The sequence below is a fragment of the Quercus robur genome, chromosome 2, assembly GCF_932294415.1.
Source record: "Quercus robur chromosome 2, dhQueRobu3.1, whole genome shotgun sequence".
NCBI classification, from domain to species: domain Eukaryota; kingdom Viridiplantae; phylum Streptophyta; class Magnoliopsida; order Fagales; family Fagaceae; genus Quercus; species Quercus robur.
This window is the reverse complement of record NC_065535.1, coordinates 19179097-19196966: the sequence shown is the minus strand read 5'-3', so window position 1 is coordinate 19196966 and position 17870 is coordinate 19179097. Positions and strand designations below refer to the sequence as shown.

General features: G+C 36.9%; 1 protein-coding gene across 1 annotated transcript; it reads left to right on the top strand.

Annotated features, from left to right (window-relative positions):
- The first annotated feature begins 4312 nt into the window (after positions 1-4312).
- Positions 4313-5689, top strand: LOC126712775 (zinc finger protein CONSTANS-LIKE 4-like). The gene is made up of 2 exons (XM_050412232.1): positions 4313-5083; positions 5166-5689. The coding sequence occupies exons 1-2, from the start codon at positions 4409-4411 to the stop codon at positions 5478-5480; spliced, it is 990 nt and encodes a 329-aa protein (XP_050268189.1). The 5' UTR covers positions 4313-4408; the 3' UTR covers positions 5481-5689.
- The last annotated feature ends 12181 nt before the right edge of the window (positions 5690-17870 follow it).

Below are 17870 nucleotides of genomic sequence, written 5' to 3'. Positions count from 1 at the left end.
CCGGCCGGTACAGAAAAAAGTTTTTTTTTTTTTTTTTTTTTTTTTAAGTTTTGTAATTTTTGAATTTTTGTTAGGACATAATGGTAACCTATTTGTATTAACTTATTAGTATCATTTGTTTTCTTAGTATGCAATGGTAACTTTTAAGTTTTCTAAAGCAGGGTTGGCCCCCATTGGATAGCCTTGCTGGTAGCCGCTAAGTGCAGCCTCCAAGGGCCTGCAATGGCTAGGGAAGAACAACCAATGAGGCTTAGTCAATTTATTTCCTCAATTATGTAAAAAGCAAGCTAACCCACTTCCTAAGCAAAAGCAAACAAAACAAAAACACGAGCTTAGCACCTAGGGGGTCCAAAGCCTCTTCCATTAACCAAAAACCAGCCCTTATCAGCACCCTAAACTCAATGTAGAAGGCTCCCATGATCTCAAAAGCAACCTAATCATGTTTAAGTCTTAGAGTTGAAATTTTAGAGAAAAAGCCCAGTCAACCAGTAAGTAGTTACACTATTTGGAGACTTAGGGTTGAAAGTATTGGTATAGAGGAGTCTTTATCTCTTTCTCTTACAATTTCTCTCAATTTCCTCTTCTTGCTGTTTGCAAAAAAGGTTTTAGACTTAGTATTTTAAGAAATATTTTGGATTTCATTTATTATAATTTTGATTTGTCTCTTTCTTGAACACCATTAGCCTTTATTTCTCATACATTTGGAATTTTGGACTTGAGCTTCCGAAAAAAGAAAAAAAAAAGAATTTAAAGAATCCGAGGGGATATTTGGGCTCATTCTTGCATTTTCGACCCTTTGTCACAAAACATTCTCTACAACTTTAAAATGTTTGTTTTTCTTCCCTAAATTTTTCAAAATGTTTTACTTTATATCCTTCTATCTATGTTCGTTAGTTTATATCCTACGTTGCTTAATGAAATGCTAATGTGGTATCTAATTGGGACCAAACCATCTTCTTTTAAAAAGTAGGAACATGTGGCATGAAATTGTTGGGACAAGATGAAAAAATGTTACATTGAGACCAAGTTATCCCAAAATCTTAGAAAATCCTAACACTCTAATTTTGTAGCCAAACTTTGACTTTACAATAAATTTTTATTGTGGATAATATATAATGACAAATAGGAATAATATTATCTATCCCAATTAGTTTGTAGAAGATTTTTTTAAAAAATAAAAATAAAGAAGTTTTTGATGATCATAATTGTGAAAATAAGACTTTTTTTTTTTTTAATAAATAAAATAAGAAGCTTTTGATGGTGGGATCGCGATTCGCGATCCTTTATTAGGAAAATGTCTTACAGTTGATAGCAAGGTTATCAATTTCGTACCGTACCGGCCATACCGGCCGGAATATATCGTACTGGCTAGCAATTCGGTACACTCAACCCCCTTGTTTCGTACCAGAAAAAATACCGGCCGTATCGGCCAATTTCGGGCAATATCGGCCGGTACCGGGTGTACCGGCCGGTACAAAAAAAAGTTTTTTTTTTTTTTTTTTTTTTTTTTTTTTTTTTAAAGTTTTGTAATTTTTGAATTTTTGTTAGGACATAATGGTAACTTATTTGTATTAACTTATTAGTATCATTTGTTTTCTTAGTATGCAATGGTAACTTTTAAGCTTTCTATTTTATTTTTTTTCCCTTTAATTGATACTAAAATCTAAAACCATGAATAATTAGTTCTGAATTGAGGAAATGTTTTATGGTAAACTTTTATATTTATTATAATATATATATACACAGACACATACATACATATATATATATATATATATATATCTATATATTTATAAATATAAAAAATAGCGGTAAACCCGAAACGGTACACCGGTATTGACCGGTATCCGAAATATATCGTACCGGTGGCCAAACCGGTACGGTATTGACATCCTTGGTTGATAGACTGCCCCACACAAATGTGGACAGACATGTTGGTTACATAGTTACATGACACTTACCCTACAGGCTACAACAAATAAAACTGATGCCTTCGCCTTAATCAACTTTGTTAAGATAATTATAAAAAATAAAGTCTATAGTCAGTAGCGGAGCCACAAGCCCCCCAAAGGCCATGAATTTTTTAAAATATATAGGTATATTCTGAATATGCTTCAATATAAATATTAGGCAGCTAATTTATACGTGTTTGTAAAAATAATTTTTAATGTTTAAAATTCATGGTATCCTAAATTGTATTACAAAACTTTCTTTTATAATTGTGGGAGTCAAAATACAAAAAAGTAAATGAATAACACAATTTATTTATGAATTATGGGAGAACTATATAAGAAATCAAAATCAAAATCAAAATGGTAATATCACAACTGAAAGAGAAAAAGGATGGGGTCTTAGAATTCTCTTCAGCTTGATAGAGATAAGCAATTACAAGTTGGAAATTTTCTTTACACTCTGCCTTTCTCTTTCCAATGTTTTTTTTTTTTTAATCACCATTCTGAATTGGTGAAGGGTCCTATTTATACTAGTGGCATCCTCCTCTTAGTGGGGGATTGTGTGGAGGAGATGGAAAGATACTTGTTCTATCAAATGTCTCCTTTACCTTTTGGAGAAGTGAGTGGGTCAATGGATGAGGAGTATTGTTCAAGTGCGTTATTCAACAATAAATGCAGCCTTGGTTAGGTGGGAACAACTATTTAATGCGGAAGTAATTGTTATTGAATTTAGGCTCTACCAATTTATCTTCCCAGGTTCGTTGGCTTTTCAGCTTCATTTGGATAGCATCTCTCACGTCCGCATTTTGCATTTTTTTTTTTTGACTACTGCTTAATGCACCCATGAACAGTATATTTAGGCCAATAAACCGTGTTGAACAGTAAGAAATAATAATCAGAAATTTTTTTTATTATTATTTTCAGTTTTCAATTTTTAACAAAATAAGCGGGATTCAAATGTACGCTTTCAAGTACTTCTTTGTCTTTCCTTAGTTTGTCTGTGTCCTCGGTCATGGGCCAAGGACAAAATTCTCCTCGGCCACATGCCGGTTGGGAACAGGAAACACCCATGGGCTGAGTATTATTGCGCAACGTACTTCTTCATGTTATTCTTATCTATGTGCAGGGCCTACTATTTATGCAGTTATCTTGGGCTGGAAATATGTTTTTCCTTTCATTCCACTCTTTGTGGGCTTGGGTCTATGGGCCTTTTGTTTGTGCCCCATTCCCCCACAATAATGATTGATTTATAACCTAAAATCTTGTTTCAACTATTAACGTCTTTCCAATAAAAAAATAAAAATAAAATAAGACTAAAATAACCCAGTTCTTTCATGACTCACCAAAAATTTAAATAAATCAACACTTGTCTTTTATTCTATGCTTAAGAGATTAAGACAAGATAAGTTATTTTTTATTTTACACTTAGTTTTTAATTAAAAATAGGTAAAAAATAAAAATGTAATATTTTTCTTAATTTAAACCCATGTCTATTAAGTTTGATTGAAACTTTTTGTTATATGTCTATTAGTGTATAAAATCCGTTATTTGCATGATCAAATGTTTATAATTTTTTTACATTAATATTCGAGAATTTGACTATTCTCCTAAGTACGCGTAGTCCCCCCAACCCACTCTCCCTGTTCAACACATATCAGATAAATACAAAAAAGAATCTTTCAATCCCCAAGATGTTGATTAAGAGTTTTGCGCACAAAATCTCATAGATGTCTTCCCTATTAGCAAGCTCCCGCGGTGCATGCGAGCACGACCACCCTTGTCAAATTGCCTATGTATGTTAAGACTAGGACCAGCCAGCTAAGGTCACGGTACAAATAATACACATCAATCAGGTGGACCAATCTGGCACTCTCTGGGATCCACACTCTTCTACAGTCCACACACATTTCATTTATTGGCACCCTTCTCCCCCCCTCCCCCTCCCCCATTTCCATTTACTACGTTGAAAACTTTACAAAAAAAAACTCCCGAAACCAAACTCCAACCAATAGTCTCCAACCTCCTGCCATCTCGCGTGGGGTCACCTAAAATGACACCTACCCTATAGCCTACAGTAAACCCCCCAAGCCCTATTTTCAACCAAAAAGGCTGTTTACACAGTATCTGCACAACAAATTTTAAGTAGTTTGCATGTTGTTATCAGCGGGAAAAAAAAAAAAAAAATTCAAAAATTATAATTATTATGTGAAAATATTATAGCCTAAACAGTTTTCATTTTCAACTCAATTAATTTCATTTATTTGGCTAAGCCTTTCCCACGTGTCGTTCTCTCATTCGTCACTCTCCAGATCTCCCTAGGCCCACAAGATAGACCAAAAATTACACATAATCAACAACCACCACACACAAACAGAGAGAGAGAGAGAAAAAAAGAAAGAAAGAAAGAGAAAGAAGAGCTTAGTGCAGAGAGAGTACTTGAGTTGAGTTACTTACTTATGGCATCTAAGCTTTGCGACTCGTGCAAATCGGCAACTGCGACTATCTTCTGCCGAGCTGACTCGGCGTTCCTCTGCGTAGGCTGCGACTCCAAAATCCACGCGGCCAACAAGCTCGCGTCGCGTCACGCGCGTGTTTGGGTCTGTGAGGTCTGCGAGCAAGCTCCGGCACACGTCACGTGCAAAGCTGACGCCGCTGCTCTCTGCGTCACGTGCGACCGTGACATCCACTCCGCTAACCCACTCGCACGCCGCCACGAGCGCGTTCCCGTCACTCCGTTCTACGAATCCGCCACCGTCAAGGCTGGCGCCGTTAACTTCCTAGAAGAACGTTACTTCTCCGACGTGGAAGGAGAAGCTGACGTCAGCAGGGAAGAGGCCGAAGCTGCTTCTTGGTTGCTTCCGAACCCGAATAACAAGGTTATGGAGAGTACGGATCTGAATACGGGTCAGTTTCTGTTACCGGAAGTGGATCCGTATATGGATCTGGAATACGGGCCGGTGGATCCGAAATTGGAAGCTCAGGAGCAAAACAGTTCTGGTACTGATGGAGTAGTACCAGTACAGAGCAAGAATGTTCAACCTCCATTGATTAACGACCACTGCTTCGACATGGATTTCTCAGCCTCCAAACCCTACTCCTATGGCTACAACACTCAGTGCGTTAGCCAGAGTGTACGTTCCTAACTAATTTTCCTTCTTAGATTTGTGTTTGGTTGCTTCGATTTTCTGATTTGATATTGTAATTTTCTTTCAGGTGTCTTCTTCGTCCCACGATGTCGGTGTAGTTCCAGATGGAAGCACCGTGACGGAAATATCCGATTCTTATAATAAGCCGACAACAGACTCGGCGAATCGAGCGGTTCAGATCTCGGCGGCGGATCGGGAAGCGAGGGTTTTGAGGTACAGAGAGAAGAGGAAGAACCGAAAGTTCGAGAAGACGATCCGATACGCTTCGCGAAAAGCCTACGCAGAGACGAGGCCGCGAATCAAAGGAAGGTTCGCAAAGCGTACGGACGTTGAGGTCGATGTTGAACGTATCTATGGATACGGCGTCGTTCCGTCGTTTTGAACGCTGTATGTACTATCTAGCTCCACCTCTCTACTGTGACGGAGAGGCCGTTTTGTTTTTGTATTTTGTATATATATGTGTAGTTGATGATGACGATGATGGTGTTTGATCGGCGGAATCCTGACCGTTGATTTTCTTTAGAACTTTTTAACTTTGTAATGTAATGAATTTTTGTTTTGCAATCAAGGAGCTGCGAACTGCGATACTCTCTCTGCTTTTTTTTTTTTTTTCTCGGAAGTTCCATACTGAGTTAAGTGTTTTCTTGTTAGTGTATCAAAATCTGAATTGCTATTGGTTTATGTGATAGGATTAGTATGATAATTATTATTAAATAATTAGTTAATGACTGCTTAATAAGCGTTTTTTTATTCTAGTGTATCAAAATCTGAATCGCTATTGGTTTATGTGGTAGGAGTAATATAATAGTTAAATAGTTAGTTCATCATTGGTGGTAGGATCTGGATGAGCCAAAAGCATCTTGAGTTTTGGTTATGGTGCGTTCATGCTTTTAAAAAATCTTAAAAAAGTAGATTTGACATTAAAATATGCTTGGTTTCTAATTTTTTATGATTTCTAGTGGCTTCTAGGCCATTCAACTTGTTTCTAATTTCTAAATTCATATTACACAAAAAGGAAGGAGAGTCCCGAAGGCGAGTTTGTTTTATTTAAAAGCCAAAATATCATTTTAGGTTATATGTGCGGTTATGAAAGACTTAGGGGCTGTTAGGAGTTCATGTTTTTCATCCTCGACTCTATTTTTATAGCTGATAACTTAAAATTGATGGGTCACATGGCAGAAGGGTGTGTTTGGATATGTTTTCAGTTTTTGTTTCTATCACTTAATTTATTGGTTTTTGATTTTTGAATAACGAGTGAGCAAAACTGAAAACACATTTGGGGGTGTTTTTAAGTTATGAAACTGAGTTATTGGGGGCATTGATGTAAATTTTTGGACTTATGTGGGACCCACTGTCATGTTGTGTCTCTATCAAGTCAGTCCACCTCAGCCACTCCCAACGTCTCTCGCCTTTTTCTTCCTTCTCATTTGTATCTCAATTCCACTGTCTGAACCCACACCTACCATAGTATACCCATTTCATTGATTTTTCACTTTCCTCCTCTCACTCCTCTTCTCATTTCTTCCTTTGCATCCAAAGATGAGCAGCTACCCAGCAGGAGCATCTGAAACCCAACAGCTCCAGCTGAAACCCAGTAGCCTCCACGAAAATCTGATGCTGTGTAATTGTTTTTTTTAATAAAGTATTTTTCGAGTTTGTGTTAGATCCTTCTGCTCTATTTTTCTCTTTCTTTTTTTCTTCACCCATTTCTTTTCTCAACTTCATCTTGTTTCTTTCTCTCTTTCATTATTTCTTCTTTCAAGATTTGTGGTATGGTATTTTAAAGGTGATTTCAAGCTTCTGATCTGATTTGTGGCCGTGGAGTTCGGACTTGAGATGTGGTTGTGGGGTTTCGATTTTTGAGATGTGGTTATGGGTGTGGGGTTTGGATTCGTGATGTGGCTGTGGTGGGTTTGGATATGAGATGTAGGGGAAGAGAAAGATGAGAAAAGCTGAAAAGGTAACAAAAGTTTGTTGGGCTTCGTCTGCTCTGTTCTTCACGCATCTGGGTCAGGGCCGGCTCAAGGCCTAGGCAAGTTAGGCCTAGGCCTAAGGCCCCACCAAAAAAAAAAAAATTCTTAGGAAAAAAAGGCCCAATTTTTCATAGTTAAAGGCCCAAATTTTATAAAATCATATATATTTTCTAAAGGTTGTACATTTTTTTTATTAGTGATGTACAAATTTTACTATTGGCTTACAAATTGCCATGTTATTAATCACAAAAAACGTGATATAAACATTCATTAGTTAAATTAATGAAGTTTATCAATGAGAGACAATATCACATTATATTTTGAATATTTTATAGTGCTTTTAATTAGCACATTTTTCTTTTTCATTTCTGTTAAGACTCTCAAAGTTCGAGACCAATAGAACCTTAACTCAATTGAAACCCTAAAATATTTCAAAAAGATATTGCAAATGTGTTAAATCATCAATTATAGATTAATCTCTCCTAATAGTTTGAGACTTTGATTTTTGTAAATTAATATCCTACAAAACCATACACCAAATAATATTTATCTCTCTCTCTCTTAAAATCAAAATATAAAATTAAAAATTTAATTACAACTTTATTTAACTATGCATCGTCTTATATCCAAAATAAAGTATCTTTTTCAATCGCAATATATTTTTATTTCTTTTTATTAATATTTATAATTCAACTATGATATTCAATTCTCTATATGAAATTAATATTAGTCTAGTTGGTATTATTTATGTATTTAATGTATCAAATTAACCTTAATTTGATTAGTATTAAATAATTTTATTTAATTAATATTTACACATTAAAGGCTCCACATAAATTTTTCGCCTAAGGCCCCAAATTATGTTGGGCCGCCCCTGATCTGGGTCCGGTTTTTATTTTTTATTTTTTTTCTTTGCCGAAGCTGGTTCTCATTTTATGAGAGGCAGAGTGAGGGTTTGAAGAGCTGAAGATTGGATTTGGGGTTCCTTCCTGCTAAACGCTGGGTTCATGGAGGGGTTTGGGAGAATAAACAGGGCTGAAGGGGAAAAATAAAATGGAATGAGGTATGAATGTGTGTGAGGCGGGTAGGCTAACAATATCTCTGACATGGTGCTTAAGTAGCGCGTTCCACAAAAAGTAAAATTTTTTGAGTTATCCAAATTGGAAATAAGTGCTAAATATGCCACCTTAGAGCATCAGCATTGAAGAATGCTACTCTATCCTATTTTACCATCTCAAAAAGTTACTTTATCAATTATATCATACCATTTTACAATACACTCTACATCCAAAAACTCTATTATTTTACTTTTTCATTAAAATATTATTTTTTTAATATTTCTTTATTATTTTTTTCACATCATCACTTTTTTTCAACTCAGGGGTGGAATAAAATATATATATATTTTTTAGCATAGTGCTACAGTACAATTCTAAAATATGGCTTAAATATGGCTTTAGCATTTTTCAATGCTAGTGCTCTTAGGTAGTTGTAGTATTTTTAGTGATAAGTGATGAGTTATAGAGTGATGAGTGATGATATTTTAGTGATGAGTAAGCATTTTTTTAAAACCAAATAGCCTCTTAAGGCCCGTTTGGTAAGAGATTTTTAGTAATGTTGTTTGTATTTTTTGAAAATATATGTGGGTGAAAAAATGTGAAAATACGTATAATGTTTAAACAACACTAACGAACGAGCCTTTAGGGGTCCATTTGAGAATAACTTATTTAGCTAAAACTAAAAACTTTTTACTGAAAGTACTATAGATAAAGCTAAAAGATAGTTGAAATAATACAGTGGAGACCTATGAATAATACCAAAAGTGCAATGGAACCTATGAATAATAGTAAAAAAAGCTAGCTTTTAAAGCCAATGTCAAAAATTTACTTAATTGAATAAATTTAAGTGTATTTAAATGAATTTTATTTAAACTTAAAGGAAAAATGTAATTTGCATTTTAGCCAAACTAAAAAACTATAGCTAAACTCACCCTAATTCCATCTGTGAGAGTCTAATAGTTTTGAAAAATGCTAATGCCACAACAAATGAAGACTCATTGTTGATGTTTAAGTGGGTAAATGTGTTCTTAATTTAGTGTTCTTAATTTTTTTTCCCCAAAGAATAATTTTAAAAATATTTTATCTTTTAGGTAAATCGTAAATTAAAATAAAATATGCACGGATGGAATGAATGTAAAAAATTATTTAGTTGCTTAAATAAAATTTATGTTTAACTATATGCTAATTTTTATGCTTAAGAAAATGTTCGTTAAGAGATGTCAATCAAAAGGTACACTTAGTTAAGACCCTCCCCTTACCATTCACAACATAAGGGCTATAACTCTAGACACTCTTCCTTTAAAGAGGTGTGCCTTGCACAATTTCATTAAAGTTTTGCAAATAATTAATTGTGAGTTGATAAGTTTATAGTATTTGAATAATATACTGTGGGGATAGGAAATCCAAGCAGGTACATTGCCCGAGGACGAGTAAAAGCCCTGAGGATGGTCAACGGGATTGTTAGGCCTGAGTCAGTGGGTTGAGCACAAAGGAAAAGAGTAATGGGTCAGCTGTGGTTTCCGAGGAGTCGGGCCACCTTGGGAAGGCTTTAGGGAGGTAATCATTATGGAAGGATAAGTTTCAGGGAAGTAGCAGAGCTCAATCAACAATAAAAGAAGAAATATATGGGAAGAAGACTGTCACCATCACATTAAATGCAATGCACCAAATGAACTGGCATTTATGGAGAAATGACACCTGAACAGTGTCATCTCAACTCACAGCTACCCACAAAGCTTCCAAGAGGTCCTGATGGGACAAGCATCCAAGGGATTTTCTACAAAATTAATGGGTGGAAGGTTGGGATGAAGGTGTGAAGGACTATATAAGGAAATGACCACCGTGAAAAATGGGGCATGTAATCTAGGAAGGAAAAAAAGAAAAAAAGAACATAGTGTATTAAGATAGGCTTGAGTTAAATACAAGAACATCTCATCCTTGGACTTGACCGAGGAGCGTTATTTCTATTAATTTGTGCTTTCAATCTCATTAATATCTATCCCATCAATTCAGGCCCATACTTAACTTGTCGAGTCCTTCTCTCTATCTCCACATTTGGAAAGAGAGGAGCGGTATCATAGGAAGAGAGCTAAAAGTCCGAGGCCCAAGAGCATGGGGAATGATACGATGAGTAAGGCGCTGCGTCAAATTTCCAAATCACCGTTCACAAATAGAATTGATATGGCTAAACTCCCTCGTCAATTTACGCAACCAACCTTTACTATTTGTAATGGGAGGACTAACCCTGTGGAGCATGTCAGTCATTTCAACTAGAGGATGGCTGTGCATTCCAGGAATGAGGCTTTGATGTGCAAGGTTTTTCCCTCAAGTTTGAGACTTGTGGCAATGAGGTGGTTTGACGGATTGGATGAAGGTTTAATTAGCTCTTTTGAAGAGCTAACTAGGGCTTTTGGGGCTCGATTTGTTACATGTAGCAGGGTTCCTTATCATTTGAATTCCTTGCTATCGATGGTGATGAGAGAGGGTGAGACCCTAAAAACTTATTCAGATAGGTACTGGGAAACATTTAATGAGATAGATGGAGACCCCTATGGGGAGGCATAGTCATAGCCAACCCAAGAGAGATTTTGCTCATCACACTAAGCACCCAAATGCTCAGATGGTCTATTCGGAGTTTAGGGAGCCAGTTCACCAGATCCTTGAAAAGATAAAGAGTGAGCCTTACTTCAAGTGGCCAACCAAGATCGTGAGCATGCCATCGAAGATTGTAGAACTCTTCGTGATCACTTGGAGTAGCTAGTCAAAGCAGGAAAGTTGAATCAATTTGTGCGTCAATCCTCTGGGCATGGGAGTCAGGCTAGATCAAGGTATTAAAGGGAGTCTGTATTGAGGCCATCCTTGGGGACAATTAATGTTATCTTTGTAGCCCCAAGCCAGATTGGGACATACCCTTATTGGGTTATGTCCATAGCAAGACCAGATACTGCGGGTTGGGTCTTAGAGTCTAAGCGAGGAAAGTTGTAGGCCCAACCAACCTTGGATTTTTCTAATGAAGACAAGATCGGGACTTATCAACCACAGGACGATGCCCTAGTGGTAACCCTTCGTATTGGAGGGTATGATGTGAAGAGAGTCCTGGTAGACCAAGGAAGCAGAGTTGAAATCATGTATCTTGACCTGTACAATGGACTCAATCTGAGACCCAAGGACCTAACTAGTTATGATTCCCTTTTGGTGGGATTTGATGGGAAGACAGTTATACCAAAGGACTTAATCAAGTTGCCTGTCCAAACTGGAGTCAAGATGGTTGAAGTAAGCTTTATAGTGGTGGACGCTTATTCACCTTATACTACTATCTTGGCAAGACTGTGGCTCCATGCCATGGGAGCAATATCTTCGACGCTTCATATAAAGGTGAAGTACCCTTCGGAGGGACAGGTCAGGGAATTGATAGGAAGTCAGGCCATGGCGAGGCAGTGCTTGGTTGCCACTATTAGACATCAGTCAGAGAAGGGAGCCTCGGCTTCCTAAAAGGAAGCCTCATAGCAATTAACAGAAATAATTGAACACCCAAATATTAGAGATGGGGGGCTGATGTGTGAAGAGCTCGAGAAAGTTATCATTGACACTGATACGGAGAAGTATTTCCAGGTGGGGGTCCAGTTGCCTCCTCAAGAAAGAGAGGAATTGTTAGCTTTCCTTAGGAAGAACGTTGATGTTTTTGCTTGAAGCACGTATGAAGCTCCAGGGGTGGACCCAAATTTCATTTGTCATAACTTGAATGTGAACCCGATGGTTGTCCCTAAGAAGCAACCACCTCAGCGTTACTCAAAAGAGCATGCCAAGGTCGTTAAGGAAGAAGTAAATAAGCTTAAGCGCACAGGAGCAATCAAAGAAGTTTTTTATCTGGAGTGGCTGGCAAATACCGTTGTGGTAAAGAAGAAGTTAGGAAAGTGGAGAGTGTGTGTGAATTTTACTAATTTTAACAAAGCTTGTCCCAAGGACCCCTTTCTGATTCCTCGGATTGGCCAGTTGGTTGATGCTACGGTTGGATATCCTCGGATGAGCTTTCTGGATGCCTTTCAAAGGTATCATCAAATACCCTTAGCTTTGGTTGACCAGGCAAAGACTGCCTTCTTAACCCCTACTAGTAATTATCACTATCGGGTGATGCCTTTTGGCTTGAAATATGTTGGGTCTACCTATCAGAGGATGGAAACTAGAATGTTTGAATCTCAACTTGGTGTAGACACTCGATTTTGCACCCTTGATTTAATCAAGGAAGATGATTGGAATGATCATCCATGTACCCAAAATTCATGATTGCATTACATGTATTAATTCATTCATTGCATATCATAAAAATGATTTTGAGGTTCTAATGGTCATGACAGTATGTCCGGTTTCCAAATCGGACCGTTAGATTGAAAGATATCACAAGATCAAGTTTTCACGGTTTACATGCATTGTATGGGGTGAAGCCGATCATGTGTGATTAATTGAAATTAATTTTGATGGTTAATGATTAAAATTAATTAAATGAATTTATGTGATTGGTGGAGTATTTTTCTTAAAGTGAGATTTGTTGCATGGGATTAAAACAAATAAGCTGATAATATTTAAAGACTGTAGATAATTAGGCTTTTAGGATAATTATATTCAAAATAATTAGCTTATTTTCCAAGCAACTAACACTTCTATAAATAGGGGATGCCTCTGAACATTCAGGACCCCTCTGGACATTCTTTTACGCTCAAAGAGAGACACCTTTGGAAACTCTCAAATTTCTCACTCCCCTTTTCTGGTATTCTCTCTTAAACTAGGGTTTTTAGATTTCAAAGATAATCGAATAAATTTCTTTGAACCTAAAATATTCTCTCAAGAACAACAAATGCTCCATGCTGGAGGTTGTTTCTAATAACCCTTTTTCTTTATGCTTCTCTTTTGTGATGATGCGTGTATTTTTTTTAATCCATAACATGAATTGTTAATTATTTTTTTGTTCAAAGCATGTTCTTGAATCTTGTATAATTGTTATGATCTCTTTCTTGATTTTAAAAATCTGCATGTAATTAATTCTTTATTTTTTAAAAATAAAAACGGGTCTGCATCTTCCTTAAATGCAGATCTGAATTTTTCTTCAAAATAAAACAGATCTGCATCTTCATTAGATGTAGATCTGAATTTTTCTTCAAAATAAAATAGATTTGCATCTTCATCAAATGTAGATCTGAATTCTTCTTCAAAATAAAATGGATATGCATCTTTATTAGATGTAGATCTAAATTTTTCTTTAAAAAAAAAAAAAAAAAATGGATCTGCATTTTCATTAGATGCAAATCTGAATTTTTTATCATAAAAAACTAGTTTGTATCTTAGATACTGATCTGATTTTTTTTAACATGTGCAGATTTTGAAATAAAGAAAAAGATCATGCATGATTGTGTTTATTGTGTTTGGTACATTTGTAGCATAAATTTATTTCATGAATGAAACCCTCTTCTCAAAAAATCTTTTTCTTTTTTCCAAGTTCTTAAAAACAGAGCTGATTCTTTTAAAAACTAAAAGACTTTGTTTTAATTAAATAAAAAAATATCTGAATTTTCTCTCCAAAAACCACTTTTTTTACATAACAAAAATAGATCTGATTTTTTTTCATAAGCTGAAATCAAAATTTTTTTTTATCACAAAAATAGATATGTATTTTTTATATATAAAGCAGACGATACATTCATAAATAAACTTGTGTGATTTAGTTTATTTTACGTGTGTAACATATCATTCATAGCATGCATAAAAGGAGTACATAGGTCACAAGAGTCTAGAAGATCAGACCTTGTCTGGGCGGAATGAGTGCCTAACACCTTCCCATTCCGTAACCTAGCCTCTGGATTTAGGTCTTTAGATAAGTAGATCTAAGCCTTGTCTTTATTTTTATTTTACGTAGATTGTAATTAGGACAAAAGGCCATGTAATTATTTGGTAGTTTGTAACTAGGACCTAAAGCCATGTAATTTTCAATTTTTCAAATATGTATTTTTTTTATTCAATCAATGAAAGGAAACAATTCAGTCATGTATTTATATTTAGTTTTTCTTATTTTTTGGTATAAAAAATAAGTGGCGACTCCACACCACTTACTCAAAAAGAGAGGTGCCCTAAAAAGCACACAAAAGTCTCTCTTTTTTAAGAGGCCTAATTTTTCCAGTCTCTCACACTTGGGAAGAATGTAGAAGCATATATTGAATACATGGTCGTGAAGAGTAAACTAGTGACCGAGCATTTAAGTGATCTGGGTAGTGTGTTTGAAGTACTAAGAAAACATAAGCTACATCTCAACGCCTTAAAATGCTCTTTTGGAGTCAATTCTGGCAAGTTCTTAGAATATATGATTACGCACAGAAGGATAGAAGTTAACCCATATCAAATTAAGGCTATAAGTGACTTACGACCTCCTCAGAATCCTAAGGAAGTTCAGAAGCTGACCGGAATGACTACTGCTTTAAACAAGTTTATCTCTTGATTAGCAGATAGATGTAGACCATTTTTTCAACTCCTACACAAGTGGTAGGGATTCAAATGGATTGAAGAATGTAGCCTGGCCTTCAAAGAGCTAAAGGAGTACCTGTCTCATCCTCCTATCATTTCTAGATCAGAAAAGGAGGAAGTCCTTTTTGCCTATATTGCAGTTACATGTTATGCGGTTAGCCTAGTTTTGGTAAGAATGGATGTCGGGGTGCAGAAAGAGGTTTATTATGTGAGTAAGTCATTACAGGAGGCAGAATCCATTACATGCCATTGGAGAAGGCCATTTTGGCCATTGTGCATACTACGAGGAAGCTCCTTCATTACTTTCAGGCGCACACGATTGTGGTCCTCACCCAACTTCCTTTGCAGTCGATACTTCGGAGGTCTGATTATACAGGGAGAATTTCCAAGTGGGGAACAATCCTAAGGGCGTTTGATATCAACTATTTGCCCTGCATGACCATTAAAGGGCAAGTGCTAGCAGACCTAGTGGCAGAATTCACTGAGTATTCCAAAAGGGCCATTGCCGAGGAGGATGAATCAATGGGGGCATAGATCACAACAATTACTGTCCTTGGGCCACCAATGTGGAAGCTCTATATAGATGGGGTAGCTGTTGATACCGTATTTTATACGCCCTCGATTTGAGTGTCCGAGCCCCGGAAATCCAAAAATATCATTTTCTCTCTACGGGGTCGTGAGAACATCCAGAACAATGTGGCGCCACCCGTTCTGGCACTGGAGCACACAAAGTGCCTTTTTCAATTAAAATGACCAAAATGCCTCTGGTTAGCCTTAGGTTTAACCGAAGGTCAACCATGGTTTGGACTCTCACAAAATGAAAATTTTCACAATTTTACTTCAAACCCGAGCTTCTTAGAGATTTTTAACAATTTTGACCAAGTTTGACCCGAAGTCAATCCTAGGTGGGCCCAAAAACTCTAATTTTGATCCGACTGCCGTAACGGGTTGAAACCAATGCCATTACGAAGATTATCCAATTCTCGTTCCAACAACTATTCATGGGTCGAAATCGAAGTTAAAATGGCTGAGATATCACAAAAACTAGAATGACATATCGATCGCTGCATTGCAAACTTCCGAGAGTCATAACTTTTGAACTGACTGTTGGATTTTTGAGTTCCATACCATTTTAGCCCCAGGCATGCCCTAGAACAAAAAAAAAAAAAAATTTCTGAAAATTTTCTTCTGCCTAGCTACTCTCTACGTTTTTTTTTCTCTCTTCCAAACACCAAAAAATAGTCCAAAAAACAAATCAAAGTCTCTTCATTCTTCTCTCTTCACCAAGAACACAAGCTATTTCTTTTTTACCTAATCTTCCTTTCATTGGTTCTACACTTTGGATTTGGGGTTTAAGGGTGTGGATGTAACTTTTTTTTAGCTATCATCCACACCCTTAACCTTTTAAATCTTTTTCCTAGCATGTTCTTGCTCTTTTTGCCATAATAACATGATTTATTACTTTCTTTAGCATGTTTCTTGCCTTATGTATGTTCCTTGCTTAGATCCATGTGTTTATGTGCTTTTTGCCATGTTTTTATGCTTAGATCTATGTTTCTACATGCTTATATGTTTAGATTTACATACTTAGGATTTTATGCCATGTTTCCTTTGTTTTGTTCTTCTCTCTGCTTTGCGTTGATGTTAGGGTTATGAACTCACATGCTCGATGTGATGTCTATGTGTTCGTACGCTTTTTGCCATGTTTTTTGTTTAGATCCGCATCCGTACATGTTTATATGCCTAGATCTCTGTGTTCACATGTTTACATGCTTGGATCTATGTTCTATATGCTTTATGCCATCTTCCATATGCTTGTGCGCTCTATGCCATTTTTGTGTGCCTAGGCCTAGGCTATGTTTGTCATGCCATATGCTATTGTAGCCCTTTTGTCGCTTTATCTTTCTTTCTTGCGTTTTGGCCTAATGGTTCGGACCCGATATAGAACCCATGGTCTTTTTCTTCGTCCATAAACCTTGGCCCATATCAAAGGGTTTGGATCACCCATTTTGCATGTCTATGCTTGCTTGCTTCTATGCTTTATGCTTGTGTTAGCCTCTCATGTTATTGGCTTTGCCACAATTGACACCTTTAGTGGGTTCGTGGTTGTGTGGTTACATTCGACGCCCATGAGGCCTTGTTTAGATGTAACCACTTGGGATGCATCACCGTGATGCCGGTTGCTTCATGCATACCCTTCCCCTTTCCCGCTCCATGCGATGCTATGCTTATCATGCTTGTTTGTGTCACCCGTTAGCTTTCTTTACATCTTTACACGCTTGCCTACATGTCCATGCATGAGTCTTACTTGCTAGTGTGTCGTCCATACTTCAACACAATGAAGCTATGGACATTCGATCCAAACTTACATTTGTCCCTAGCGGACACTACCTTTTGTTTGTTTGTTTGCTTGCTTGCTTTCTCGTTCATTTATGCATCTCGCTTGCCCTATCTCCTATCACATTCTATGCTTGCCATGTCTATCATGTTTATCTATTTTATGCCTTTTCATATGCTCTTTGCGCTTTTTCCTTCCATTGCTTGTCTGCTAGTTTTCCTGTCTTTGCCTTTGCATGTACGCACATGGACCCAGGACGCATGGAGCTGGGCGCGGTCTCCCGAGCACAAGCAAAAGGGGCGAGGATGTGAGCATGTGGATATGAGCCATGCGGCTGCAGTCAGAAGGTTTAGGACTTTAGCTTTTCCCTTCGGTTATGTTCTCTTTTAAACCCCTTCCTTCCTCCTCTGTTTCTCCCTTAGATGGTTTGTATTTGGTATATCATGCCTTGTACCATTCTTCCTCATCTCTAGAGTATGGCGACCCCTGTTTACTTTCTTGCACCTATATTTTGGGCTATGCTCTAGGGATGTAGGCATTTACTTTCTTGCTCTGTGTGCTAGCATTGTGCATGATGCATGTATATATATACCTGCTTGCCCCTTTTCGGTGTGATTGTCACAATCTGTGTCACCTAAGGCTAGCACTGCCTAATTTTTGCCGCGAAAGTAAGGTGACTTCTCGTCGGATTTTCGCTGTGGAAATTTGGCACTTTGCTCGAATGCCTTAGGAAAGCATAGATTAGGACCACACCCTTTCAAAAGCCAAAACCTCAAAGCCCCCATGCATGCAAAGCCCTGAAAGCCAATGCCAAAATCATGTTTTTATTACTAACTTCTGAAAATTAAGGTTTTATCAAAATAAAGGATTTTCCTCAGACAGGCGTTATGGGG

Excerpts from the sequence above, each read along its gene's own strand:
- LOC126712775 (XM_050412232.1), top strand. The coding sequence starts at position 4,409 with ATGGCATCTAAGCTTTGCGACTCGTGCAAATCGGCAACTGCGACTATC. Across the intron at positions 5,084-5,165 it reads CTCAGTGCGTTAGCCAGAGT|GTGTCTTCTTCGTCCCACGA; the intron begins GTACGTTCCTAA and ends ATTTTCTTTCAG.